The 27,348-nt window shown below is 45.3% G+C and overlaps 2 protein-coding genes across 2 annotated transcripts in view; both read right to left on the bottom strand.

The window, feature by feature from the left end:
* The window catches only part of STT3A (STT3 oligosaccharyltransferase complex catalytic subunit A), a 48,125-nt gene extending 42,302 nt beyond the window's left edge, over positions 1-5,823 (bottom strand). Inside the window, exon 1 of the mRNA XM_089663580.1 lies at positions 5,689-5,823. The gene's annotated coding sequence lies outside the window, so the exon portion shown is untranslated. The remainder of the gene's footprint in view (positions 1-5,688) is intronic.
* A 12,183-nt stretch (positions 5,824-18,006) lies between these two features.
* LOC149434613 (etoposide-induced protein 2.4 homolog) lies at positions 18,007-27,300 on the bottom strand. Its single transcript, XM_089663578.1, has 3 exons — positions 27,167-27,300; positions 22,003-22,077; positions 18,007-18,832 (listed from the first exon to the last, which is right to left on the bottom strand). Exons 1-3 carry the CDS (start codon positions 27,268-27,270, stop codon positions 18,688-18,690), a joined length of 324 nt encoding a protein of 107 aa, XP_089519704.1. The 5' UTR covers positions 27,271-27,300; the 3' UTR covers positions 18,007-18,687.
* Positions 27,301-27,348: the final 48 nt, after the last annotated feature.

Here is a 27,348-nt window from a genome sequence, read left to right as displayed (position 1 = left end):
CCCACACTCCAAAGACATGCTGGGAGGTGAATTGGCTCCTGTCTAAATTGTCCCTAGTATGTGTATGTATGAATGTGAGTTAGGGACCTTCGATTGTACGCCCCTTGAGGGTTAGGGACCTTCGATTGTACGCCCCTTGAGGGTTAGGGACCTTCGATTGTACGCCCCTTGAGGGTTAGGGACCTTCGATTGTACGCCCCTTGAGGGTTAGGGACCTTCGATTGTACGCCCCTTGAGGGTTAGGGACCTTCGATTGTACGCCCCTTGAGGGTTAGGGACCTTCGATTGTACGCCCCTTGAGGGTTAGGGACCTTCGATTGTACGCCCCTTGAGGGTTAGGGACCTTCGATTGTACGCCCCTTGAGGGTTAGGGACTGATGGGAATGTACAATAAATATATATAGCAGCGATAATTTACAGCGTTATAGAAGTACCTGTAATAAATAATTGTAAGGGTGTGCACACTTATGCAACCATATTATTTTAGTTTTTTTTATGTTTACTTCCCTCCACCTAAAAGATTTCAGTTTGTTGTTCAACTGAGTTGTACAGTTTATAGGTCACATTAAAAAGTGGAAAAAGTTCTGAAATGATTTATCTTTATCTCATTTTTTTTACATCACAGAAAACTGACATTTTAACAGGGGTGTGAAGACTTTTTATATCCACTGAAAGTGTGTATGTCCTATACCTGTGGGATCCCCATGGAAATCACTGCATAGACCAGCCTTTCTAAACCAGGGTGTCTTGAGGTTTCTTCAGGGGTGCCTTGGCAAAATGTCTAAAAATTGCCCAAAATTTGTATACAAGCCAGCAGGTGGAACAAGCCCGCCTTTTACGTACACAAAGCCACAGGCTCTCATTGTGCACCATTACCACCTTCTAGCCGCTGGCATCCCTGACAACCAATGACATCATCAGTTGATAAGGAGGATGTTGGTCTTCTGCACAACATCCTAGCTTGACCCTCCCCCGCCCCTCTCCATCAGTGCTGGGGTCACATTAGCTCAGTGAGGGAGAAGAGAAACATTGGAATACTAGTCAGTACCAGTGTGCATAAGTGTATTTGCTTTGGAAGAAAAAAATCCCCTCTAATGTTGGGTGTCCTCCATGTGTGGCTCTTACTGTGTTATATAAAACTATTAGAATAGTTTTTCACATTTTAGAATTGGGTGTCCCGGGACTGTCCTGAATTTTAAAGGGTGCCCCGGGACTGTCCTGAATTTTAAAGGGTGCCCCGGGACTGTCCTGCATTTTAAAGGGTGCCCCGGGACTGTCCTGCATTTTAAAGGGTGCCCCGGGACTGTCCTGCATTTTAAAGGGTGCCCCGGGACTGTCCTGAATTTTAAAGGGTGCCCCGGGACTGTCCTGAATTTTAAAGGGTGCCCCGGGACTGTCCTGAATTTTAAAGGGTGCCCCGGGACTGTCCTGAATTTTAAAGGGTGCCCCGGGACTGTCCTGAATTTTAAAGGGTGCCCCGGGACTGTCCTGAATTTTAAAGGGTGCCCCGGGACTGTCCTGAATTTTAAAGGGTGCCCCGGGACTGTCCTGAATTTTAAAGGGTGCCCCGGGACTGTCCTGAATTTTAAAGGGTGCCCCGGGACTGTCCTGAATTTTAAAGGGTGCCCCGGGACTGTCCTGAATTTTAAAGGGTGCCCCGGGACTGTCCTGAATTTTAAAGGGTGCCCCGGGACTGTCCTGAATTTTAAAGGGTGCCCCGGGACTGTCCTGAATTTTAAAGGGTGCCTTGACTGAAAAAAGGTTGAGAAACACTGGTATAGACACTGCTACTCCAGTGTTCTCCACTTGTTTCTGGGTCCTGTGCTGAGCTGAGCTGCTGCATGGTGTACATTGGGACTGGGCGCCATTCAGACATTTTGAATTTTCTCAATGAATATAAGCTGTCCTCTGATTGGACAAAGTGTAGATCATGATGACGTCACCACACCATCTCTCCACCTCACCCAATCAGAGAATGGTTTGCATCCACTGAGAATACTACAAGGTGAATGACGCCCATGCGGAGCGAACAACCCCCCGGGGTCAGTGTGTAGGGCAGCCGCTCGGTATGGGAACCGGAAGCCAGTAGAGACAGCTGGAGAAGCGGTGCCTATAGAGCGATTTCCAGCTTCTAGGGGGATCCCGCAGGTATGGTACATAGTTACATTGATCCGCAATCAATGGAACGGTGCAATAAAATCCATATCTGGACTCCCTCTTTGTGCTAGGATGACACATGTGCAGATTGGGAACACACTTAATTGCGCATTCCCGAACCACACACAAACCACCCGGCTCTTCAGCAGACTCCCGGGGGGGGGGGGGGGTTGTCATTCTTAAGGTGAATTCACACAATATGCGGTGACAGATGTTTTACTGCACGGTAATATGTCTGTCACCACAGGGACACACAGGGACAATTGTTTCCTATGTGTCCCATTCACACTGCAACGTAGCCAACAACTGTGCTGCGGCATGCTGTGAGAAAATGCAGACATGCTGAATCACACGGCAATATATGGCAGTGCAGAGCATCACACTGCTGTACATTACCATGAATCAAGTGCTCCTTTTGTACATTCCAAATAAAGTTCATTAAAAAAAAAACAAAAAAAACAAAAAAAACAAAAGCTGTGATGTGCAGAATTGTGCACCACATCGCCCCCTAGTGCAGCGGGTAATTGTCTGTGGCAGGTCTCCTTATAGTGTGAGTTCACCCTCAATACCGCCCCCCATGCACAGCAGACCATAGGACTTTTTCTTGTGCTGGACACTGCAATGCACTGTGTGTTTCCCTGCGGCTGCGAGTGTGGAGGAAGGTGCGGGGATCTTCTCCCTGCGCAGCAATCCATTTAAATGAATAGGCTGCTGTACACATGCACACGCGGCCGCAGGGGAACCAACATAGTGTGAATCTAGCCTTAGATGTGGGGCAGGAACACGTGCATCATCGCAAACGCTCCCAGCCTACACAGAAACGCGTTGCTCTCTAGTAATGTGTGGGGACGCCATGACTTCTTGCGGGTACCTCTGTGAATCGGGACATGCGCGTGTTTGTACACAAAATTACATTGGTGCTGCAGCATCGTGTTTTCATACAGGGTTGGTGGAGTTCTGTTTTGTGTTTCCTGTGGTCATAGAAATCCATTCAAATAATAGAGGGGGGGGGGGGGAGCACCTAACACACACAAGAGGGGGGGGGGGAGCACCTAACACACACAAGAGGGGGGGGGAGCACCTAACACACACAAGAGGGGGGGGGAGCACCTAACACACACAAGAGGGGGGGGAGCACCTAACACACACAAGAGGGGGGGGGAGCACCACCTAACACATACACAAGAGGGGGGGGGAGCACCACCTAACACATACACAAGAGGGGGGGGGAGCACCACCTAACACATACACAAGAGGGGAGGGGGAGCACCTAACACACACAAGAGGGGGGGGGGAGCACCTAACACACACAAGAGGGGGGGGGGAGCACCTAACACACACAAGAGGGGGGGGAGCACCTAACACACACAAGAGGGGGGGGGAGCACCTAACACACACAAGAGGGGGGGGGAGCACCTAACACACACAAGAGGGGGGGGGGAGCACCTAACACACACAAGAGGGGGGGGGGGAGCACCTAACACACACAAGAGGGGGGGGGAGCACCTAACACACACAAGAGGGGGGGGGGGAGCACCTAACACACACAAGAGGGGGGGGGAGCACCTAACACACACAAGAGGGGGGGGGAGCACCTAACACACACAAGAGGGGGGGGGAGGAGCACCTAACACACACAAGAGGGGGGGAGCACCTAACACACACAAGAGGGGAGGGAGCACCTAACACACACAAGAGGGGGGGGGGAGCACCTAACACACACAAGAGGGGGGGGGGAGCACCTAACACACACAAGAGGGGGGGGGGAGCACCTAACACACACAAGAGGGGGGGAGCACCTAACACACACAAGAGGGGGGGAGCACCTAACACACAAGAGGGGGGGGGGGGGGGGAGCACCTAACAAATACACTATATTGCCGAACGTATTGGTCGGCCGGCCTTTCCACGCACATGACCTTTAATGGCCCCCCCAGTCTTAGTCCGTAGGGTTCAATATTGAGTTGGCCCCGCCCTTTGCAGCTATAACAGCTTCAACTCTTCTGGGAAGGCCGTCCACAAGGTTTAGGAGGGTGTCTATGGGAAGGTTGGACCATTCTTCCAGAAGCACATTTGTCAGGTCAGGCACTGATGTCGGGGGAGGAGGCCTGGCTCACAGTCTCCTCTCTAATTCATCCCAAAGGTGTTCTATGGGGTTGAGGTCAGGACTCTGTGCAGGACAGTCAAGTTCCTCCACCCCAAACTGGCTCCTCCATGTCTTTATGGACCTTGCTTTGTGCACTGGTGTGCAGTCATGTTGGAACAGGAAGGGGCCATCCCCAAACTCTTCCCACAAATTTGGGAGCATGAAATTGTCCAAAATGTCGCCTTAAGAGTTCCCTTCACTGGAACTAGGGGGCCAAGCCCAACCCCTGAACAACAACCCCACACCATAATCCCCCCTTCACCAAATGTTACACTTGGTACAATACAGTCAGGCAAGTACCATTCTCCTGGCAACCACCAAACCCAGACATGTCCATTGGATTGCCAGACAGAGAAGTGTGATTGGTCACTCTAGAGAACACGTCTCCTCTGCTCTAGAGTCCAGTGGCAGCGTGCTTTACACCACGGCATCCGACGCTTTGCATTGCACTTGGTGATGGAAGGCTTGGATGCAGCTGCTCGGCCATGGAAACCCATTCCATGAAGCTCTCTACACACTGTTGTTGTGCTCATCTGAAGGCCACACCAAGTTTGGAGGTCTTTATCTATTGACTCTGCAGACAGTTGGTGACTTCTGCGCACTGTGTGCTTCAGCATGCGCTGACCCCGCCCTGTCATGTGACGTGGCCTACCACTTGGTGGCTGAGTTGCTGTTGTTCCCAGTTGCTTCCACTTTGTTATAATCCCACTAACAGTTGAGCGTGGAATATTTAGTAGCCAGGAAATGTCACGGATGGACTTATTGCACAGGTGGCCACCTATCACGGGACCACGCTTGGAGTCACTGAGCTCCTGAGAGCGACCCATTCTTTCACCAATGTTTGTAGAAGCCGTCTGCATGCCTAGGGGCTTGATTGTATACACCTGTGTCTATGGAGGGGATTGGAACACCTGAATCACATGATATGGAGGGATTGGAACACCTGAATCACATTATAGGGGGGGGGGGGGGACAATACTTTTGGCAATATAGTGTATATAGATGACACATATACAGGATGGGGGGGGGTCTGTAATGGAAATGAACACATTGTATGTATCTATGGTACAGATCTGATACATTGTATAACTGACAGATATAATTCATTGGAGGAGATTTACTAAGACTGGTTCATTTATAATCTGGTGCAGTTGTGCATGGCAGCCAATCAGCTTCTAGCTTCAGCTTGCTCAGGTAAGCTTTGACAATAAAAGCTGGAAGCTGATTGGTTCCTATGCAGAGCTGCACCATGCGGTCTTAGCAAGTCTCCCTCACAGAACACGGAGCAGCAGAGAGGCGGGCTGGGATTGCGGTACATGGCGGAGTACACGGCGCACACAGACACGTCTCCCCGCCCCGGGTCCCCCTCCGCTCCCCGCACTCACCTGCCAGCGGCCGCTCCTCTCTCCTCACTCTCCCCATCAAACTCCCCACACTTTCTCAGCCTAACCCGACAGTCACTCTGCCCCACCTCCGGCCCCGGCGTCAGCCGCCCATTGGTCCCTGGCACTTCCGCCTCCACTTCGATTGGCGGACGGAAACGAGGCCGGCCGAGGGAAGGCGAAGGGGCAGATGGCTATTGGACGACGGCTAATGACGTCAGGCGCTGGGGAGGGGGCAGAGCTGGCTGGTGTACTGTCACGGGAGAAGCTGGAAAGCCAAGGCCGGGTTAGGTTGAGAAGCGAAGAGTGACGTGTCCATTCCAGCAAGGCGCTCAAAGCTGGGAGGAGAGCTGGAGGGTCGGACAGCGCCACCTGCTCTCTGGGAGGAATCCGGGCATCTTATACTGGTACTGAGAGCACAAATCATGGCCAGTGTGCCAATCACTGCACAGCATCAGGCTAGGGTGGGACAGGGCGACACCTAATGGAAGAGTGCTGTAACTACACACAGGGCAGACACCAATATAATAATATAAAAAACACACATGGCTATGATAACGAACCATGACTATTATTACTAATAAAACACATGTATTACATATCTGTATATACACATCTACTACTACACACAATCTATATACTAATATAAGAATACTAACATAAACATATAGTATATGATCATGAATTATCATCAATAATAATAAAACACACATATTACACACAGGGTATATACCAATACATTAATAGTAATAACTATATATACATACAGGTGAAACTCGAAAAATTAGAATATTGCGCAAAAGTTCATTGATTTCAGTGCAGCAACTTAAAAGGTGAAACTAATATATGAGATAGACTCATTACATGCAAAGCAAGATAGTTCAAGCCGTGATTTGTCATCATTGCGATGATTATGGCTTACAGCTCATGAAAACCCCAAATCCACAATCTCAGAAAATGAGAATATTGTGAAAAGGTGGAATATTCTCGGCTCAAAGTGTCCCACTCTAATCAGCTAATTAAGCCATAACACCTGCAAAGGGTTCCTGAGCCTTTAAATGGTCTCTCAGTCTGGTTCAGTAGGAATCACAATCATGGGAAAGACTGCTGACCTGACACCATCATTGACACCCTCCATAAGGAGGGAAAGCCTCAAAAGGTAATTGCAAAAGAAGTTGGATGTTCCCAAAGTGCTGTATCAAAGCACATTAATAGGAAGTTATGTGGAAGGGAAAAGTGTGGAAGAAAAAGGTGCACAAGCAGCAGGGATGACCGCAGCCTGGAGAGGATTGTCAGGAAAAGGCCATTCAAAAGTGTTGGGGACTTTCACAAGGAGTGGACTGAGGCTGGAGTCAGTGTATCAAGAGCCACCACACACAGACGGATCCTGGACATGGGCTTCAAATGTCGTATTCCTCTTGTCAAGTCGCTCCTGAACAACAAACAACGTCAGAAGCGTCTTACCTGGGCTAAAGAAAAACAGACCTGGTCTGTTGCTCAGTGGTCCAAAGTCCTCTTTTCTGATGAGAGCAACTTTTGCATCTCATTTGGAAACCAATGACCCCGAGTATGGAGGAAGAATGGAGAGGCCCAAGGACCCCGAGTATCGAGGAAGAATGGAGAGGCCCAAGGACCCAGAGCAAGGAGGAAGAATGGAGAGGCCCAAGGACCCAGGGCATGGAGGAAGAATGGAGAGGCCCAAGGACCCCGAGTATGGAGGAAGAATGGACAGGCCCAAGGACCCCGAGTATGGAGGAAGAATGGAGAGGCCCAAGGACCCCGAGTATGGAGGAAGAATGGAGAGGCCCAAGGACCCAGAGCATGGAGGAAGAATGGAGAGGCACACACTGCAAGAATCTTGAAGTCCAGTGTGAAGTTTCCACAGTCTGTGTTGATGTGGGGAGCCATGTCATCTGCTGGTGTTGGTCCACTGTGCTTCATTAAGTCCAGGGTCAACGCAGCCGTCTACCAGGACATTTTGGAGCACTTCATGCTTCCTTCCGCAGACGAGCTTTATGGGGATGCTGACTTCATTTTCCAGCAGGACTTGGCACCGCCCACACTGCCAAAAGCACCAAAACCTGGTTCAATGGCCGTGGGATTACTGTGCTTGATTGGCCAGCAAACTCGCCTGACCTGAACCCCATAGAGAATCTATGGGGCATTGCCAAGAGAAAGATGAGAGACATGAGACCAAACAATGCAGAAGAGCTGAAGGCCGCTATTGAAGCATCCTGGTCTTCCATAACACCTCAGCAGTGCCACAGGCTGATAGCTTCCATGCCACGCCACATTGAGGCAGTAATTGCTGAAAAAGGGACCCAAACCAAGTACTGAGGACATACGCATGCTTCTACTTTTCAGAGGTCCGATATTGTTCTATGTACAATCCTTGTTTTATTGATTGTATGAAATATTCTCATTTTCTGAGATTGTGGATTTGGGGTTTTCATGAGCTGTAAGCCATAATCATCGCAATGATGACAAATCACGGCTTGAACTATCTTGCTTTGCATGTAATGAGTCTATCTCATATATTAGTTTCACCTTTTAAGTTGCATTACTGAAATAAATGACCTTTTGCACGATATTCTAATTTTTCTAGTTTCACCTGTATATATATATATATATATATATATATATATGCACACACAGTATCTAAACACATATTCTGTATGGTATACTATATATAATATTTTTTGTTTATAAACATAATATATGATAAAAGCACAAGGTATAAAGAATAAAGACATATATGACATATTATAAAAATAATATAATGTTATAATAATAAGAATTCATTATATTTTCATTATATTAGTATTTTATTATATATATATATATATATATATATATATATATATATATATATATATATACACAGTATGTTTTTATATCATATATTATAAAAAAAATATATGATATACTATATATTATATATGTGTTCTAATACCCTATGTTTCCATTATTATTATTATTATACAGGATTATAAAGCGCCAACAGTTTACGCAGCACTTTACAGCATTATACACTACTAATTCACTATATTAGTATTTACACTAATATGTGTGTTGAATTAATATTAACGACATCTATTTTTAATAAGCATAATAATATAATGAATTAGTAATATAGTGTATATCATATAATCATAATATATAATAAAATAATTTAATAACAATAATAATTCATTACATTAATATTTTATTGTAATATATATATATATATGCACAGTATGTGTTTGTACATCACATGTGTATACCTGTTAGGGGTACAGGGTGATCTGTCCTAATATTGTGTAGACATGTATAGGTGTGGTGTGGATTGTTTGGTGTTGTGTGGTTGCATCCCGTTGGTCTATTGTGTGTCTGGCTTGGGAGCAAACTATTATGGGATGTGTTTGTGTATTAGCTTAGCTCCTGATGGAACTGTCTGCTGGTGTGAAGTTTGAATACCTGTGTGCAGGGGCGGACTGACAATTTGGAAACTCGGGCACTGCCCGAGGGCCCAGGATCAATAGGGGGCCCAATGAGATGCCCCTGGTACCTTTTTCATAGGCTTTTTTGAGTTTGGGCAAGGACACAAGGGCCCCATGACCCCCTATTGCCCGGGGGCCCCATGAGTTGTCAGTCTGCCCCTGCCTGTGTGACTCTTGTTACTAAATGTAGATTGCCCCGCCCTATGTCATTATGCAGGGGGGGGATTTGTCCCCTGAGTGTATATATCTTGTATCTGTATTCAAATAAACTAGTCTACTTTCTGGCTTACTTCAAATCTGGTGTCGTCTGGATTTGGGGGTAGCAATAGCCAGATTCACTGGTCTCGTGTTCCAGAGCCTGAGAAGCAGCTTCTTGATGGAGATACCCAGTCATGGGTGTCTGGGGTCCGGTACATTAATGCTCCATTGTTGATTTTAGTAGGAGGGATAGTGTCCTTTTGTTCATATGCAAGGAAAGAAGAGTGCCCCCATCATTCGTGTTTTTGGGAGGAACAGTGCCCCATCATTGGCATCTGTGGGAGAAACGGTCCCCTATCATTGGCGTCTGTAGGAGGAACGGTGCCCTATCATTGGTGTCAGTGGGAGGAACAGTCCCCCATCATTGGCGTCTGTAGGAGGAACGGTGCCCTATCATTGGTGTCAGTGGGAGGAACAGTCCCCCATCATTGGCGTCTGTAGGAGGAACGGTGCCCTATCATTGGTGTCAGTGGGAGGAACAGTCCCCCATCATTGGCATCTGTAGGAGGAACGGTGCTGCATCATTGGTATCAGTGGGAGGAAGGGTGCCCCATCATTGGTTTCAGTGGAAGGGTGCCTCATCATTGGTGTCAGTGGGAGGAAGGGTGCCCATCATTGGTTTCAGTGGGAGGAACAGAGCCCCATCATTGGTGTCAGTGGATGGAAGGGTGCCCCATCATTGGTTTCAGTGGGAACGGTGCCCCATCATTAGTGTCTGTGGGAGGAACGGTGCCCCATCATTAGTGTCTGTGGTAGGAACGGTGCCCCATCATTGGTGTCAATGGGAGGAACGGGGCCCCATCATTGGTGTCAATGGGAGGAACGGGGCCCCATCATTGGTGTCAATGGGAGGAACGGGGCCCCATCATTGGTGTCAGTGGAACAGTGCCTCATCATTAGTGTCTGTGGGAGGAAAAGTGCCCCATCATTGCTGTCAGTGGGAGGAACGATGCCCCGTCATTGGTGTCAGTGGGAGGAACGATGCCCCGTCATTGGTGTCAGTGGGAGAAACGGTGCCCCATCATTGGTGTCTGTGGGAGGAACGGTGCCCCATCACTGCTGTCTGTGGGAGGACCGGTACCCCATCACTGGTGTCTGTGGGAAGACCGGTACCCCATCACTGGTGTCTGTGGGAAGACCGGTACCCCATCACTGGTGTCTGTGGGAAGACCGGTACCCCATCACTGGTGTCTGTGGGAAGACCGGTACCCCATCACTGGTGTCCGTGGGAGGAACGGTACCCCATCACTGGTGTCCGTGGGAGGAACGGTACCCCATCACTGGTGTCCGTGGGAGGAACGGTGCCCCACAGTTTCTGACAGTGGAGGAATAATGCCCCAAGGGCCAGATAAAACCAAGCAAAAGGCCGCATCTGGCCCCCCAGGCCGCAGTTTGGAGACCACTTCCCTGGGTGATGTGTATAGTATAGGAGCATGAAAGTGTCACAATCTTTTGAACACATATCTAAACTCAATGTATTTTAGCTTACCAGTCCTTGGTTGTGGCGGCTGCATTAGTTTACCTTTTCAGTCTTTTTCAGCTTTATTTTCAACCTGGTAATCATGCAAATAGCACACTTTCTGTCTCTCGGGGCATGCACTCATTTCCCCCCTTGTACCTACAGAGATATGTGGTTATCCAGGCAATACCAGGATTTTACAGGATCACGGGGTGGTGGATGGGAACAGTTTCTATCACGTGGATTTGATGGACATTGATACATTCACATTATTATATGTATAAATTTGCACATTGGGGGGCACTGCACTTGATTATTTATTTTGTTAATGTATTGGGTTATGTGAAAAACCTATAGGGGTTCAGCTCTTGCATCCTTTATACAGATTATATTGAGTTTTTCCTTTTGGATGACCGCGCACATTGACACTTTGTTATCGTTTATTTCTAAAATTCTATTTTCCCTTTGTCATTATGGGGTACTGAGTGTAGATGAACTGCTTGCCCACCCCCTTACAGCAGAAATACTGGTAAAGGGCACAGCCGCGCTGCGCGATATTCTGTATACAGTCATGGCCGAAATTGTTGGCACCCTTGATATTTTTCCTGAAAATCAAGTATTTCACACAAAAAAGGTATTGCATTAACACATGTTTTGCTATACACATGTTTATTCCCTTTGTATGTATTGGAACAAATATAAAACAGAGGCAGAAAAGCAAATATGACATAATGTCACACAAAACCCCAAAAATGGGCTGGACAAAAGTATTGGCACCCTTAACTTAATATTTGGTTGCACACCCTTTGGAAAACATAACTGAAATCAGTCGCTTCCTATAACCATCAATAAGCTTCTGACACCTCTCACCCGGAATTTTGGACCACTCTTCCTTTGCAAACAGCTCCAGGTCTCTCTTATTGGAAGGACACCTTTTCCCAACAGCAATTTTAAGATCTCTCCACAGGTGTTCAATGGGATTTAGATCTGGGCTCATTGCTGGCCACTTCAGAACTCTCCAGCGCTTCTTTGCCATCCATTTCTGAGTGCTTTTTGACGTATGTTTGGGGTCATTGTCCTGCTGGAAGACCCAGGATCTTGGACGCAAACCCAGCTTTCTGACACTGGGCCCTACAGTGCGACCCAAAATCCTTTGGTAATCCTCAGATTTCATGATGCCTTGCACACAGTCAAGGCACCCAGTGCCAGAGGCAGCAAAACAACCCCAAAACATCATTGAACCTCCACCATATTTTACCGTAGGTACTGTGTTTTGTTCTTTGTAGGCCTCATTCCGTTTTCGGTAAACAGTAGAATGATGTGCTTTACCGAAAAGCTCTATCTTGGTCTCATCTGTCCACAAGACGTTTTCCCAGAAGGCTTTTGGCTTACTCAAGTACATTTTGGCAAACTGTAGTCTTGCTTTTTTATGTCTCTGTGTCAGCAGTGGGGTCCTCCTGGGTCTCCTGCCATAGCGTTTCATTTCATTTAAATGTCGACGGATAGTTCGCGCTGACACTGATGCTCCCTGAGCCTGCAGGACAGCTTGAATGTCTTTGGAACATGTTTGGGGCTGCTTATCCACCATCCGGACTATTCTGCGTTGCAATCTTTCATCAATTTTCCTCATCCGTCCACGACCAGGGAGATTAGCTACAGTGCCATGGGTTGCAAACTTCTTGATAATGTTGCGCACTGTGGACAAAGGCAAATCTAGTTCTCTGGAGATGGACTTGTAACCTTGAGATTGTTGATATTTTGCCACAATTTTGGTTCTCAGGTCCTCAGACAGTTCTCGTCTCCTCTTTCTGTTGTCCATGCTTAGTGTGGCACAGACAGACACACAATGCAAAGGTTAAGTGAACGTCTCTCCTTTTTATCTGCTTTCAGGTGTGATTTCTATATTGCCCACACCTGTTACTTGCCCCAGGTGAGTTTACAGGAGCATCACATGCTTGTAACATTCTTATTTATCCGCAGTTGTGAAAGGGTGCCAATACTTTTGTCCAGCCCATTTTTGGAGGTTTGTGTGACATTATGTCGAATTTGCTTTCTTTCCTCCCTTTTTTTGTTTTGTCCCAATACACACAAAGGGAATAAACATGTGTATAGCAAAACATGTGTTAATGCAATACGTTTCGTGAGAAATACATGATTTCCTGGAGAAATATCAAGGGTGCCAACAATTTCGGCCATGACTGTATATACACGTGATTCTGCATTTCCGGGTGGGGGGGGGCCGCACACACACGTGTCCTACCCGCACCACCATTGCTAGCTTTAGCTGTTGATCACCAGGTCCTGGCTAGTAATTCCTCACCAACACCCAGTGATCACCAAGTCTCACGGATGGGGGAGAGGTCTGTATATAAACAATACGGATCTCTCCCCTGCCAGCTCCAGCACACTGCTTTGTATGGCTCTGCATAGCAGAGCCATACAAAGCAATATGCTTACACAAAACAACACACACAGCACTGCTATTTATTAGCACTGATCAATGTATTAGTGTCACTGGAGATGTCAGTGGAAATTATAATTAATAAATAAATAGTGCAGCAATAAACCATAAATCTAAAGTAAATATATATATATATATATAAATACAAAATAAATATATATCATATAAAAGTGCAACCGTGCAAATAAAGTATTAACTGAATAAAGTGCAACACGTGTATTCCCACCGGGAATAATCAAAGTGACCAAGTGATCAAATATATTCAATAAAGTGCAATCCGTGTATTCCCTACGGGAATAATCAAAGTGCCCAAGTGGGTCTATGTAAGGAGGTGAGGGGCCATTGCAGCTATTTTTGGATACACACAGTGTGGACACTTGATATCACCTGCATGAAGATTGTGTATTGGACACACTATATATATATATATATATATATGGACATGTTCACAATGAGTGGAGATTTGTATTAGAGTGTATTGTGATATATTGTTTGTTTTGGTCACTTTGATTATTCCCGTAGGGAATACACGGATTGCACTTTATTGAATATATTTGATCACTTGGTCACTTTGATTATTCCCGGTGGGAATACACGTGTTACACTTTATTCAATTAATACTGTATTTGCACGGTTGCACTTTTATATGATTTATATTTATTTATATATTTACTTTAGATTTATGGTTTAGCGCTGCACTATTTATTTATTGTATTGGACTCACATTGGTAGGAGGTTAAGTGTCAGCAGCTATAGGGATAGGGTCTCATTCTTAGCACAGGAAGTCGTTTTATAATTTATTATTGAGTCAGTGGAAGTTAGTTTCCCCCCTCCAGTGTCAGAATGCCCGCTGCCATCCCGCTATAAGTCGCTGATCGCCGCCATTACTAGTATGGACCGTGTCACTTAGGGGTGGAGTCACTTTTGTTGCCAGCGGTTTAGACATTAATGGCGGTGTGTTGAGTTAATTTGAAGGGACAGCAAATTTCCATGTTATACAAGCTGTACACTGACTACGTCACATTGTAGCAAAGTGTCATTTCTTCAGTGTTGTCACATGAAAAGAGAGAATCCAATATTTAAAAAAATGTGAGGGGGGACTCACTTCTGGGAGATACTGTACATATCGCCCTTTGTAGATGCTATAACGTTCACATAAACCAATTAATTTACACATATTGGGTTTTTTTTTTTTTTTAAGCAAAGACACAGAGCAGAATGCATTTTGTCCTAAATTTGGATTTTAAAACATATTTTTAATGGATATGGTTAAAAATTGTCTTTTTTTTGTTTATAGTGCAAAAAAAACACAAAACTGCACAGATGATCAAATACCACCGCAAGAAAGCTCCATTTGTGGGGAAAAAAGAATGTAAATTTCATTTGGGTGCAGCGTTGCATGACCGCGCAATTGGCAGTTAAAGTAATACAGCGCCGTATCGCAAAAAATGACCTGGTTAGGGAGGGGTGGGGAATCCTCTGGAGGGCAAGGGGTTAATGAAGGAATAAAAGGAATGAATGTAAACAACTGCAGGATCAGGCTGCAACATAACACTGGAAAAAAGAGAGGTGGGGGGCTGAGAAATGTATAAATTCCCTGGATGGGTTTTGCTTGGCGTTTAGCAGTAACCCTAGAAGCCTGTCATTACCAGTACCTGGGCCTGATTCTAGTGCACTCTACAGGAGACAATGGACCCCCATTTTTTTTTAGCCCCGGGGTGTTTTTTCTTAGCACCACACATTTCTTATGCCTGTTGTGTTGCACCAGACATTACTGAGCCACTCTACCATTATCGCAGAAAGCCTCTCCTCCCTGTACCTCTGAACTTGATCATTCTTTCCTGTAACTCTCCATTACCTTTGGTTCACACCAATGTATTTTTTTTTTTTTTTAGTGCATTTTGCAGAAACTCACTCCAGTCCACTAAACATGGTTTCCTATGGATCTAGTTCAGGGTTTGAAATTCCCATTCGCCTGCTCGCCAATGGTGAGTGGAAATTATGGTGGGGGCGAGTGTGTCCCCCAGGGCCATCTTGCTGAGCAGGCTCGGAGCTCAGGCCAGATCTGTCATTGGCAGTGGGAGCCGTCAGACTGCTCAATAGCTGAGCGCAGTGAAAGCAAATGGAGTGTGTGCTGTGTTCTCTGCCTCCCCCTAGAGTGCAGTACCCAGCTCTGTGAGTGAACAATGAAGTATTGCAACTTTTTATGGCGTGTGTGTACGCGTGTGTGTATGCATGTACAATTGTACATGTGTCTATGTACATGTACCTGTACATGTGTCTGCGTGTATGTACATGTGTGTGTGTGCGTGTACATGTGTCTGTGCATGTACATGTGTGTATGTACATGTCTGTGTGTTTGTTGGTGGAAAGTAACCCTAAGGCCTGGCTAGTAGCTCAGGACTTGAAATTTTAAGCCCTGATCTAGTTCACATCTGTGCAATTTGAGCCAGTGCGTTTTTTGTAAAGGTTCAGGGACACTCCCTGAGCAATACAAAGCAGAGTGCTGACACAGTACAACATACACAATAGTAAAACACTCCCAGCACACAGTTAACCCTTTGATCGCCCCAGATGTTAACCCCTTCCTGTCAGTACTTAAAAAAAAAAAAATGCGACTTTGGACACAAAGATTCCTGCATTACTTTGATGACACTTTACACACTTTGGCACTCAAGCAGCATCCAAGTAGTGCAGGAACCTTTGTGTGTCCAAAGTCACATTTGCTTTTGGCTAATAGGAAAGGATGAGAGTTCTGTTCATGTAGAGCCACTTTAACGCAACTTTACGCTCTCTGGCACTCAAGTAGCATAAAAATCACATTACATGAACAGAACGGTCATAATTTCCTATTTGCCAAACCCCCCCCCCCCCAAAAAAAAAAAACACATCAAAAATGTATGTTCAAAAATGCACATCCTCTGCAACCTGCGTAGATGTGAACCTATTTGGGCAGATTATAGAGCGCCATGAGCAAATAAAAATATCAATAAGGGCCTATTTTTGCTCCGATGAGAGACTCCTGTGCAGCATCTTTATGCGCTGTGCATTTGATATGGCAATGCGAAAATTGTACCAGTTTCCCTCTATGTATGTGCTCTTGATATTCTTTAATAAAGTTGTTATAGAATAAAAATATACATACACTATATTGCCAAAAGTATTGGTCGGCCGGCCTTTCCAAGGACTTGACCTTTAATGGCCCCCCAGTCTTAGTCCGTAGGGTTCAATATTGAGTTGGCCCCGCCCTTTCCACACACATGACCTTTAATGGCCCCCCAGTCTTAGTCCGTAGGGTTCAATATTGAGTTGGCCCCGCCCTCTGCAGCTATAACAGCTTCAACTCTTCTGGGAAGGCCGTCCACAAGGTTTAGGAGGGTGTCTATGGGAAGGTTGGACCATTCTTCCAGAAGCACATTTGTCAGGTCAGGCACTGATGTCGGGGGAGGAGGCCTGGCTCACAGTCTCCGCTCTAATTCATCCCAAAGGTGTTCTATGGGGTTGAGGTCAGGACTCTGTGCAGGACAGTCAAGTTCCTCCACCCCAAACTGGCTCCTCCATGTCTTTGTGGACCTTGCTTTGTGCACTGGTGGGCAGTCATGTTGGAACAGGAAGGGGCCAAAATGTCTTGGCATTCTGACGCCTTAAGAGTTCCTTTCACTGGAACGAGGGGGACAAGCCCAACCCCTGAAAAACAACCCCCCACCAAACTTTACACTTGGCACAATGCAGTCAGGCAAGTACCACTCTCCTGGCACCAAACCCAGACATGTCCATCAGATTGCCAGACAGAGAAGCGTGGTTGGTTACTCCAGAGAACACGTCTCCACTGCTCTAGAGTCCAGTGGCGGCGTGCTTTACACCACGGCATCCGACGCTTTGCATTGCACTTGGTGATGTAAGGCTTGGATGCAGCTGCTCGGCCATGGAAACCCATTCCATGAAGCTCTCTACGCACTGTTGTTGGGCTCATCTGAAGGCCACACCAAGTTTGGAGGTCTTTAGCTATTGACTCTACAGACAGTTGGCGACTTCTGCGCACTGTGCGCTTCAGCATGCGCTGACCCCGCCCTGTCATGTGACGTGGCCTACCACTTGGTGGCTGAGTTGCTGTTGTTCCCAGTTGCTTCCACTTTGTTATAATCCCACTAACAGTTGAGCGCGGAATATTTAGTAGCCAGGAAATGTCACGGATGGACTTATTGCCCAGGTGGCCACCTATCACGGGACCACGCTTGGAGTCACTGAGCTCCTGAGAGCGACCCATTCTTTCACCAATGTTTGTAGAAGCAGTCTGCATGCCTAGGGGCTTGATTGTAAGCACCTGTGTCCATGAATCACATGACTGGGAGGGCGGGGTCAATACTTTTGGCAATATAGTGTATGTGAGACTGCAATGTCAGAACACAGAATTATTGGATCTGATGCATTAACCAGCACAGAGCATTGCATTCCACCTCTGTACCCCTCCATTACAGCCGTCCATCCTGCCCCCACATACACGCTCCAACATGGAAGAGGTCATCTTTGTGTTCTTTGTGTTAGGGCGGGCCCAATACATTTGGCAATATAATGTATATATCAATTAGGCAATACTGCAAACACGATGAAAGACGCCATCCAATAGGATATCTCCAAATATGATTACACGCAGAACACAGCGGTCACATAGAAATTGTTCATTTGCTGCTTTTTAAAATCACAAAATGGTCAGTCAGACAAAGATCTGGTTTGTCCATAGCTCAATTAAACACAAATAATTAACATTAAGGTATTAAAAAGGAAACAAAAAAAAAAATGAATGAACCCCTCCATCCCTGAGTGCTGAAGCCCCAGTGCTCTGTAACTACTGGAAACCCACGAAATGACGGTATTTTACGTCTGCTATGAAAGACTTCCAATCCTGGCAGACAAATTCTGCACACGTGAAACCCGTTAACAGGGGATCCCAATAAATCTCTGCCTGCAGCTGGACGATTCCATCAGTCTTTTAATATTTTCATGTGCTATCATCAAACAGGAAAAACGTAACTATGCGCCGGCGTCCATGGAACAGCACCCCCTGTATGGCGCTGTGCGTTAAGGTTTATTAGCCAATGTTAGGAAAGGTTTTCGAACTACAAAGTGTAAAAAGTGGACAATTCAGAGCCGATGTTGGATGCACAAGGACGACACGCATGAATTTCTGAAAAATACAACGGTTCCAAGACTGAAGGGCTCAGCAACAAGGGAGGAAAAAAAAAACCCAACATGGCACAACACCCGCCAGTCAGTAACAGTTAAAAACATGGCAGCAGGGGACGGACTCTTTTTTTTTTTTTTTTTTCTTCCCCCCACAACTTGAATCAATGCCCTAATGAGGCCTTGTGTTTGGCAGGTGATGGGTGAGGGCTGGTGGAGGTGCCGAGTGTGGACTGCAGGTAGACTGTCTTGTGAAAAAGCCGGTTACTGAGGAAGACCACCAGTGAGAAGAGTCGCAGCTGGAAGTGACTGTGAAGAGAACAAAAAGGAAGATAAGTGAGACTGTATACACTTTGCCTGTCTAGAAGAATGATTCTGTGTTTGTTATCCATGTATTCATGTTTCCTCATTGCTGCTCTATCACACCTACCTGCTGTCCTAATCCTATACCTTGTGATGAGAAAAGACTACAAGTCGCACATAATCATCCCACTGACCATACAGACTTCAATATTTATCGCCAAAATCCGCACGTTCCTAACCCCAGAAACCACTAAACAGCTCATCCACTTCCTCATCATATCACGACTCGACTACTGCAACTCCCTCCTCACTGACCTGCCTCACCGCTGGCTATCCCCGCTTCAGTCCATCCTGAATACGGCTGCCAGACTCATTCACCTTTCCAACCGCTCCGTCTCCACCACCCCCCTCTGCCAATCCCTCCACTGGCTTCCGATTGCACAACGGATCAAATTCAAAATCCTAACACTGACGTACAAAGCCGTCCACCATACTGCCCCGAACTACATCACCGACCTAATATCCAAGTACCACCCAACACGCACACTCCGCTCCTCACAAGAACTCCTTCTCTCTAGTTCCCTGGTCTCCTCCTCCCATGCCCGCCTCCAGGACTTCTCCAGGGTGTCACCCATCCTCTGGAACTCCCTGCCCCAACCCATCAGATTATCACCTACTCTCCTCTCCTTTAGGCGCACCCTGAAAACCCATCTCTTCAGGGAAGCCTACCCCACCCCCTGCTAACCTGCCGACCTCCTCCACTCTTCCTACCACTCCATCCCCCACAGCTATCTCCTCCTGTGCCACCATCCCCTCCCTCCTAGATTGTAAGCTCGAAAGAGCAGGGCCCTCGATCCCCTCATGTTTTGCATTGTATTGGTATTGTTCTGTCACATGTTCTGTCCTCCTTTGTAATGTACAGCGCTGAGCGAACTATTGGCGCTTTATAAATACTGTATAATAATAATAAGAAAAAAAACAAAAAAAAAAACAAAACAAAAAAAAAAAAGCATAATAAAAGTATCTATTATTGAAATTGTGTGACTTATAGTGAAATCGCACGATTTCAAAAAGCCGGACGACATGCTGATTTGATGTGCGATTTGCAAGAGATCTGACACAGCGGTCTATGAAAATCGCACCAAAAGTAGTGCAGGCGGTACTTTAGAAATCGGTGCGGCTCCGACCAAGTCCGAACCGCACCGATATGACCGCTGTAATTGTGGACAATAGGGTGCAATTCCTGCTTGGAGGTAGAGTTGCTGTGCTGGCTTTCTTCTTCCTGGATCCACCCGATACCTTCATTCAGTGGTACTCCCACCCTGACATAAAGGTCTCTTAGAAGACTAAGCGGTGTGGTTTGATGAACCGTCAACAATAAAAACCTGACAGGCACCGTAAAGAAGAATTCCAGGCTAAACCTAGCTTAAAAATACTCTCTTCTCCCTCCCAACACTTATGATGTTGACTAACCTGTATACAAAAAGATGTATATAGTTACCTATTTTCAGCCTGTTGGTCCAGTCACGTAATACCCTGTGCCAGCCACAGGGGGGAGGAGAGAGTCCTTGATAACAGCTGTAATTCCTTGACGCCACCCATAGGTATGTATATATATGACGGGAGTCACTTTGGGTGGGGGGCCCATGGAACCCAGCTCACTTTAGAGAGGTGGGGAGACCCATCTCACCTCCCCATATCCCTATTATGTGTAAGTCACCCTGTGCCTGTTAGGGGTACAGGGTGATCTGTCCTCATATTGTGTAGACATGTCTAGGAGATAGGTGGGGTGGGGGGGTTGTGGATTGTTTGGTGTCATATGGTTGCATCCCATTGTTCTATTGTTTGTCTTGCTTGGGAGCAAACTATTATGGGATGTATGTGTTTATGTGTATTAGCTTAGTGGGGGGGTCTCCAGCAGCCCTCCCTCCTGATGGGACTGTCTGCTGGTGTGAAGTTTGAATACCTGTGTGTCTCTTGTTACTAAATGTAGATTGCCCCGCCCTGTGTCATTATGCAGGGAGGGGGGATTGTTCCCTGAGTGTATATATCTTGTATCTGTGTTCAAATAAACTAGTCTACTTTCTGGCTTACTTCAAATCTGTGGTGTCTGTCGTCGGTGTTCAGACGGGGAAGCGGTATTATAATGGAGGTACCAAAGCACAGACTGGGTCGGTTCCGCTACACATATATACACACACACACACACACACACATATATACACACACACATATATATCTCTATCTATAGTCAGCACTCCATCCTCTTCCTGAAGATGCCGCTTGCTGACACAGGAAAGTAAGATCATGTGATGGGAGCCAGTCACATGATCCTGTGTCAGCTGCAAGGGAGAGGAGAGAGCACTCGGCAATGGCTGTAACTCCTGGGAGCAGTGACACCACCCATCGGCTCCCATGGCCTGTTGTCGGCACTCCATCCACTCTCCTGCAGATGATGCTGACACAGGGAAGTCAGATCATGTGATGGGAGCCAGTCACATGATCCTGTGTCAGCTGCAGGGGAGAGGAAAGAGCACTCGACAATGGCTGTAACTCCTGGGAGCAGCGACACCACCCATAGGCTCCTATGGCCTATCTGTTGTCAGCACTCCATCCACTCTCCTGCGGGTGACGCTGACACAGGGAAGTCAGATCATGTGATGGGAGCCAGTCACATGATCCTGTGTCAGCTGCAGGGGAGAGGAGAGAGCATTCGACAATGGCTGTAACTCCTGGGAGCAGCAACACCACCCATAGGCTCCTATGGCCTGTTGTCAGCACTCCATCCACTCTCGTGCGGGTGACTCTGACACAGGGAAGTCGGATCATGTGATGGGAACCAGTCATGCGATCCCATGTGTCAGCAAGCACCAGCTGCAGGGGAGAGAAGTGCATGTTCAACAAAATGGGTGGAATTCCTGGAAGCAGTGATGCCACCCATAGACTCCTATGGCCTATCTATTTTCGGCACTCCATCCTCTCCCCTGCAGCTGCCGCTGGCTGACACAGGGAAGTTGGATCACATTATGGGAGTACAGCATTCTGAAAACAGGCAAATATATACAGTCTGGGGTATATACAGGTGGGGTCTAACAACGGTAGTCTCAGAAAGGCATACTCTGGAGATTTCTGGTTTAGCGGAAAAATGAAGATCACTTGGGCTCATAAATACTTACTAAGCTTTGATAGGTGTTTTTGCTTCGTTAGCACTGATGATGAAGAGCGGGAAGAGGATGGAGAACAGACAGCCACTGCAAGAGAACAAAATCATTTTAATCACTGGGCAGAAACCTAAAGCAAGGCAGTACTACTGACTTCCCCTAGAAAATCCATGCAACTCACTAATCGCTATGAAATCATCATCATCATGACTACTATGCTGGACCAGCTTACGGCTTTTCTCCTTGATCAGAAGGTTCGGTTTAATTGATCGAGTTCAGCTAGTCACAATGTACGAATTTCACAATCCACAGAAGCAAGGAATTATCACATACAACTTCAAAGGCAAAGTATTAAAGGGAAAGCTTTAACATCACAATCACAATTAGCTTCCTCCTAAATCCTTTTGGCCGCCAAACAAATTTTTATTTCCACTTTTCACACACATGCTAGAATGTGCATTTTTTAGCTTGAAGAAGATTACTTAAAAACGGAGTTCCACCTGAAAAATAAATAAATAAATAAATAAAAGTCAGCAGCCACAAAAACTGTAGCTGCTGACTTTAAAAATACAGATACTTACCTGTCCCTCGGTCCCGCGGTGTCCTCACCACCGCTGGTTTCACCAGCCGTCTTCTCTCCCCGGCATCTTCAGTGTGGGCACCCGGCTGTGACAGCTTGCAGCTTCACAGCTGGGTGCCCACTGCACATGCACAAGAAGCGCTGCTCTTTGTGAATGGCCCCGTAGTCTTCTGGGACCTGTCACGTGTCCCAGAAGACTACAGAGGGGGGGAGGACAACTTCCACTTCCGATCGCCTAGGCCAGGGGCGTCAAACTGGTGGACCTCCAGCTGTTGCGAAACTACAAGTCCCATCATGCCTCTGCCTTTGGGAGTCATGCTTGCAACTGTCAATCCTGCAATGCCTCATGGGACTTGTAGTTTGGCAGCAGCTGGAGGGCCACCAGTTTGACACCCGTGGCCTAGGCGATCGCAGTAGAAGTGGGAGCGGGTACCTGTCAAATTTGGGCACTCGCTCCCCCCCCACAGGTGCTAATCCTTAATGGTGAGCGGGGGACAAAGGCTTAAAGCGGAACTTCCCCTTTTGGGTGAAGCTCCGCTTTAAAGCAGAACTCCACATAAATTGTTTTAGTTCCTAGCAGTGGAGCTGTGCCCGCATTGCATGGGTTAATTGCTCGTTTTGTCTATGGGTCAGGCAAAAGCTATACTTATCCAGTCCGTCGAAACAGTCCAGCGGTGGACTGATCCTGCCGTTCTCACGCCCACAGCCAGTCTATGGCCGTGAGGACATCAAGAACAGTCCTTTCTCTAGCGTGCAGTGGGGCAGAAGCGGCAGGGACCGGTCTTGCACTCGGAGGATCGACGGATTAGGTAAGTATATCTCTGCTCTTATCACACACAGACAAAAATGGGCACAGTACTTTTATTAAAAATGCCAAGATAAAATCCACTCACATAAAATATATTAGCTTTCAGCAAGTAAAAATGGCTGCCAACCAAAACACGGAAGTGCCACCGCAGCAGGCCACTGGAACCAAAAATATGGGCTCCGCCCAACATGTTTCGCCCTGCCTGTGAGCGTCTTCAGGAACCAGGCACTACACTATGATGGGATTTCCCCTGCTACCCTTGGAGCCATTTACGATTTGTAAGGAGGCAAGAGCGGTGTACTGAAGGTGAAGGAGGATATGAGAAGAGGATCCACTTGGAAGTTCATTTACAGTTTTGGATTACATCATACAGCCATGTCTGACTTCTCTAAATGCATGGCAGAGAGTCCACCCCTTCTGAAGAGTGCCGGCACAAACATGGGGGAGCGCACCAGCATAATATTGGTGCGAATAAGAAGTAGTGGATCTGCATATGAACACGGAAAACTAAGTGTTTCACTTTATTTGTACATAAAATTGTTATATATTAATGCTAAGAGGACATCATGTATCCGCATTCACACAATTTATCACAAATAAAAAATGTTTTTAGTTTATTTTTTTAATCATCCGCTGTTAGATTGTTGGTTGATTCTTATGAAAGTGTGTGTGTGTGTGTGTGTTATACAGTTACTACCTTTTGTACCACTAGCCCCTCCCTCCTAGATTGTAAGCTCCAAGGAGCAGGGCCCTCAAATCCCACTTGTATTGAACTGTATTGTCTCCGTTATATTGTACAGCGCTGAGCAAACTGTTGGCGCTATATAAATCCTGTAAAATAATAAAAAAAATATATATTTTTTTATTATTATTATTATTATTATTATTATACAGGATTTATATAGCGCCAACAGAAAAAAAATAAAAAAATGTGTGTGTATATATATATATATATATATTTTTTTTTTTATTTTTTTTTTCCTGTAATCTGACAGACACATAGTTCTGATAACATCAGCTCTCACACATTATTTTGTATTTGCCATTTAGTGTGGTTATCATTGTCACTATTTGTTTATGAAATATGAAACCTATATTTTCAGTAAAATACACTGAAATCATTTTATTTTTTGTTCAAAAAAATGTTTTTTTTGTTAACAATTTTTCTGTCCCATATAAATACAATACATACATTATACTGTACACATTATTTTCCCTGCTCCCTCCCAGAAAAACAAAGCAAAACAAAAAGAAAAACCCCAAACTATAAGACACAAGCCCCCTAATACACAAAACTTATCCAAAACATCCACATCTTTTTCAAAAACTGTAAATGGAGGCATTATCTTATTATAATACAGGATTTATATAGCGCCAACAGGTTGCTCAGCGCTTTACAATATAAAGGGAGACAATACAGCAACAATACAGTTCAATACAAGAGGGATAGGAGGGCCCTGATCCTTGGAGCTTACAATCTAAGAAATCTTATAATCTCATACCAAGGTACCAGCCTAGGGGCCACCACCTATGGCTTCCACATCCTTTCAAATTTATCCACGCCCCCCCTTCTCACATAAGCAAGTGTTTCTCTTATCAACATGCTTTTAACTACTTTCAACCAATCTGCGTGAGAGGACGGCAAGGGGGCCCATTCACTTTTGAGTACCGGTAATTAGCTTTCACACGGATTGTGTGAAATCGGATTGTGTGGACACTCCTAGATTGTAAGCTCCCAGGATCAGGGCCCTCCTATCCCTCTTGTATTGAACTGTATTGTTAATGTATTGTCTCCCGTTATTTTGTACAGTGCTGAGCAAACTGTTGGCGCCATAAATCCTGTATAATAATAATAATAATAATATATAAATCCTGTATAATAATAATATATAAATCCTGTATAATAATAATATATAAATCCTGTATAATAATATATAAATCCTGTATAATAATAATAATAATAATAATAATATATAAATCCTGTATAATAATAATATATAAATCCTGTATAATAATAATAATAATATATAAATCCTGTATAATAATAATATATAAATCCTGTATAATAATAATAATATATAAATCCTGTATAATAATAATATAATATATAACTCTTGTATAATAATAATAATATATTATATAACTCCTGTATAATAATAATAATATATAAATCCTGTATAATAATAATATATAAATCCTGAATAATAATAATATAATATATAAATCCTGTATAATAATAATATAATATATAAATCCTGTATAATAATAATAATAATAATAATAATATATAAATCCTGTATAATAATAATATATAAATCCTGAATAATAATAATATAATATAAATCCTGTATAATAATAATATAATAACACTGAAATTAGTTTTAGTGCACACAAACACAATGTAGTCCCCTGTTTTTTTTATGGTAAAATATAAAGGTGAAATGGTTTTGGTAAACAAATACTAAATATTTCAAACCTTAAACTTTCAAGTGCCTGCAAAACGGCGGTACCCAAAATGATGAAATAGAAATGGTTTGAATATTTGCAGCTTATCAGTTCAGAGTTAATGGGTAAATAATGACCCTAAAACAGCTTGGTGTGCAGAGTCACACCCACTATGCGTCATGCAGTCGTCATTTCTTATACAATAGCACAACCTGTATTTAGGAATGTTTATTGGGTGGGAATTGTTTCAGTTGTTTATTTCCTTTTATTCTTTTTGTTTTAGCTTCCTTAACATTTTTTCACTTTCTTAACTTCAATAACTATCACAAGAGCTGACAAGGGGCACTCCCAAAGCATGCGTACGTGATCAGGCAGCTTTACAGCCAACCAGATTACTTCTACAGAAAGGCCCAGAGCCGTGTGTTAAAAATGAAACAAGCCTACAGCTGCTATTGCTAAGCAGCAATTCTCTACTTTGCAGCAGTGGAGGCCTGTGAATTGGATAAAGGGGTGCAGTGCATTATATTTCAGAATAAATAACAAAGGTAGTCGCCAAGCTATAGACCACATGTGTCATACACAAGGCCTGTGGGTTGAATCCGGCCCTCCAGGCCATTTTATGTGGCCCTTGCACCTTTCCTCCAGCTATGGCCCCCACGTCGTCTCCTTGTCCCAGCAGTCAGCAGCAAAAAGGGGGGACAGAATTCCTCTGCCAGATGTGCTTCTCTGTGCAGCTGCAGTTACTGCAGTTACTCGTCTCTGCCCCCTTCCTTCCTGTCTCAGCAATCAGCAGTAGACAGGAGGACAGAACTCCTCCTACAGATCCTACACCTCAGCAACCACAGCACCCCCATCTCCACCTCTTTTGGCCTCAGCATTCAGCAGACTCTGGCAGCTGATTCCTGCCCTCCTCTGGTGCTCCTCCAGATCCCGCACTTTCCCCCAGCTTCCCTCCGGCAGCAGCACAAGGTATAGGGGGGTGATCTGTGATGTAAGGGAGGGTGGGGGACTCTTGACTTCTGATGGTCGTGGGATGGGGGTGATCTGGACCTCTAGTCTTAGAGATACAACCAGCCCTTTGAGGGCAACCAACTGAAATTGAGTTTGATACCCCTGATATAAACCATTATTATCCATAGCTATGAGTGTATGTACATCCATTTCACGGGCAGCCAAAAGGTGGAATGGGAATAAAAAGTGCCCAACAGCACGGTAGAGAAAGAGTGAATAGTGCGTCTAAAGTCTGTATTATGATTGATAACTGGATTAGGAGGATGGGGGGTAGGGGGTGCTAAATGCAAAGTTAAAACTGAAGGTACAATAACCCTTTAAAGCATAACATTCACCTGATAATATAAGAGGACTGCATGGCTGTCAAGGAGGCCAAGGGTAAACCAAATCCAAAGTAATAGGGCCAGTTGCGTTCGATGTTGGATAACCGTTGGTGCATCTCGATTCCTACAGGAAGGAGAGCAAAGGGTCATCACACGTGGGTGAACGTGAACCACATATTTTTTCCTCATCATAC

The sequence above is a fragment of the Staurois parvus genome, unplaced genomic scaffold (genome assembly GCF_062004578.1).
Source record: "Staurois parvus isolate SC_StPar_1 unplaced genomic scaffold, SC_StPar_1.0 ptg001723l, whole genome shotgun sequence".
In the NCBI taxonomy this organism is placed as follows: Eukaryota; Metazoa; Chordata; class Amphibia; order Anura; family Ranidae; genus Staurois; species Staurois parvus.
This window is presented reverse-complemented; position numbering and strand designations above follow the sequence as displayed.

What these genes read in the sequence shown, in the direction of transcription:
- LOC149434613 (XM_089663578.1), bottom strand. Translation starts at nt 27,270, where the DNA reads ATGCACCAACGGTTATCCAACATCGAACGCAACTGGCCCTATTACTTT. An exon ending in CAGTCCTCTTATATTATCAG is followed by an intron (nt 22,078 to 27,166) that starts GTGAATGTTATG and finishes GTTCTCTTGCAG; the next exon opens with TGGCTGTCTGTTCTCCATCC. An exon ending in AAAACACCTATCAAAGCTTA is followed by an intron (nt 18,833 to 22,002) that starts GTAAGTATTTAT and finishes TTCTCTTCACAG; the next exon opens with TCACTTCCAGCTGCGACTCT.